The sequence below is a fragment of the Panicum virgatum genome, chromosome 9N, assembly GCF_016808335.1.
Source record: "Panicum virgatum strain AP13 chromosome 9N, P.virgatum_v5, whole genome shotgun sequence".
NCBI lineage: Eukaryota > Viridiplantae > Streptophyta > Magnoliopsida > Poales > Poaceae > Panicum > Panicum virgatum.
Genome location: NC_053153.1, coordinates 60889803 through 60892552, shown reverse-complemented (window position 1 = coordinate 60892552; position 2750 = coordinate 60889803). Strand labels below are relative to the sequence as shown.

General features: G+C 59.7%; 1 protein-coding gene across 1 annotated transcript; it reads left to right on the top strand.

The window, feature by feature from the left end:
- The first annotated feature begins 496 nt into the window (after positions 1-496).
- LOC120692084 (E3 ubiquitin-protein ligase ATL4-like) lies at positions 497-2460 on the top strand. Its single transcript, XM_039975299.1, has one exon. It carries the CDS (start codon positions 682-684, stop codon positions 2230-2232), a length of 1551 nt encoding a protein of 516 aa, XP_039831233.1. The 5' UTR covers positions 497-681; the 3' UTR covers positions 2233-2460.
- The last annotated feature ends 290 nt before the right edge of the window (positions 2461-2750 follow it).

Here is a 2750-nt window from a genome sequence, read left to right as displayed (position 1 = left end):
GGAATAAATAAACATAGAAAAGAAGATGAAAGCCCTATCAGAAGTTGACGGAATGGTAAAGTTTTAAATTGGAGGGATCTTTCGCTGGTATTAATCTGTACCGAGACTTTCGATGGTAAAATTCTGACATCTTTCGATGTCATAAATTCAATTTTGCCTATTAATGTTGACGCACGTCTGTTGAATTCCCTAGAAAAATTAGCATGCTAAACAGAGGCGCAAATGGGTGCTCTTAGAGTATCCACCGCTCCTCTTTAGTTCAAGTATTTGTACTAGTTTTTCAAAATAAACTCCAACTTTAAAAAAACTAGCATAAAATTTTAAACTAAAGAGGCCAAGAGGGACGTTGAATACTCTTAGAGAGGCACCTATTTGCACCCCTAATAATGCCAAAGTTCCACGGCAGATTACAACGGCACGAGATGCTTCCAAAAGGTGACTGCTGGAATGAACTCACTAGCACGCTCCTACCACGGAAATTGCTCCACGACCTTCTAATGACGTGAGGACAGGTCGCGAGAATGGAGCTCGTTGTCCACGGAACAAGGGTTCACTCGCTTCCCGTCCACCACGCGGCCGGCCAGTCCCCAACCACGGAATGCTCGAGCTTTGACTTTGGCCTAACCACACATGTCCGTCCGCCGCGCTCAGCTCTCCGGCGTTCTCCTCCCGCACTAAACAATGGCGAACGCGGGAGCCATCGAGCCGGCCTCGCTCCAGCACGGCCTTGGTATATATATAATCTATGGCTCTCCTCAAATGGAATTATGGAAGCTCCGCTCCGGTCGATCCCTACTCGACTGCTCCCACGTCACTCTCTCCTCTCCTCGCGCGCACGTCGTCTCCAGCTCTCTCCTCCCTCCGTCTCTCCATTGTTTTTGTATTCCATCACCGTCGTCGTCACACGCGCACCGCACCACTTCCCCCCGCCCCGCGCGCAGCACCTCCCACCGGCCCCTCCGCTGTCCTCCGGAACCTTCCATGGCGCCCGCGACGCCGGCCACAACGTGGCCGCGCCGCGGCGGCCGCGCATTTCTCCGGGCGCTGGTCCTCGTGCTCGCCGTTGCCCGGCCGGCCTCCTCGCAGAACGTCCTGAGCCCGCCGCCCGGGGCCGCCGTCTCCGGCTCGTTCTCGCCGCCGTCCCCGCCAGCCGGCGGCGGCGACGGCGGAGGAGGGGGCGCGTTCAGCCTCACCACGTCGCTCCTCTTCGTTGGGATCATCGCCGCGCTCTTCATGCTCGGCTTCTTCTCGGCCTACCTCCGCCGCTGCTCCGAGCACGCCACGGCCGCGGACGCCGCGCGCCGCGGCGCCGCCCTGAGCGCCAACGCGGCCGTCGCGGCGGCCGCGTTCGCGTCGGCGGTCGGCGGCGGCAGGAGGCGCGCCGCGGGGCTCGACGCCGCGTCGAGGGAGGCGCTCCCCGTGCTCACCTACGCCACCGCGCGGGCGGTCAAGGCCGGCCGCGGGGCGCTCGAGTGCGCGGTCTGCCTCTCCGAGTTCGACGACGCCGGCGAGAAGCTCCGCCTCCTCCCCGGCTGCTGCCACGTCTTCCACGCCGCGTGCATCGACGTGTGGCTCGCCGCGCACGTCACCTGCCCCGTCTGCCGCGCCGACCTCTCCGATCCAGCCGTCGCGGACGCCGGGCACGTCCTGGCCGCCGACCTCGCCGCCCAGGCGGGAACGCCCACCGACACGGTTGTCAGCATCGACATGGAGCCGCCGTCCGAGTCAACGCCGCGACGGCAGGACCCCACGTCGCCCGACGAGCAGCAGCAGGCGGAGACGGCGGAGGAGCGGATGGACCGGTACACGCTGCGGCTGCCGGAGAGGCTCAAACGCGAGATCGACGAGGCGAAGCGCCTCCGCAGGGCGATGAGCGCGGTGACGGCGTCCACCGCGCTGCCGAGCGCCGCCAGCGGGCGGTTCACGTCGGCAGCGCTGCGGACAATGTCGGCCGCGCGGCCAAGCCGGCGGTGGTCGGGGCTGTTCCGGGCGCTGACGGGGTCGCGAGCGAGCGAGGCGGACGATCACCGGAGGGTGGTGCCATTGCATACCGGCGACGGGGAGGAGGTGGAGGTGGTGGTGGTGCAAGACGACGTGGACAAGTACTACGCGCACAGCCTCACGTTCGCGGGGTTCGTCATCGACGGCGACGTCGCGGCCGGCGACTGGAACCCGGAGGTCTTCCAGGTCTCGACGGCCGTTCCCGCCGCGCCGGCGACGTCGCAGCGGTGAACCCAGCAGAAGGCATATCTGACCGTGAACTCCTTTTCGTAGTAGAGTGATTGCTCATTCCAGCGATCCTATAGTCAGAGGTAGTAGAGTGATTGCTCATGGTTTGATTAGTTTGACAGCAACTGTACATTTAGAGTTACTAGTTGTCGTCTTGTCGATTGGAAGTGCTCTGTACATATATAATTATAATTTTTTTAGACCACTAAAAAATAGAGCCTCATGGAAATATTTCTGCCATGGAAAAGCAACTATGGTTACGGGCTGCTAGTTTTCTCTACTTCGTTTTTGCATAGTAGTGTAACGAGTAGGTTGACAGGTAAATTTTCATCAGAGGCTCTACTTCAGTTGATCCATCGTCATCACCGACGATGTTTACCTGAAGCATGAACATGACTTTCTGTCCACGAACCAGTTGGCACCAACCATCATGGGGAAAAATGGTTGTTTACAATTCTCTAGTAAAGTAGTACAAGGGCACAATCATAAGTAACAGATCCATCTTGGAAATCAGCTTCTGC

Coding starts and splice junctions, on each gene's coding strand:
- LOC120692084 (XM_039975299.1), top strand. CDS start 682: ATGGCGAACGCGGGAGCCATCGAGCCGGCCTCGCTCCAGCACGGCCTT.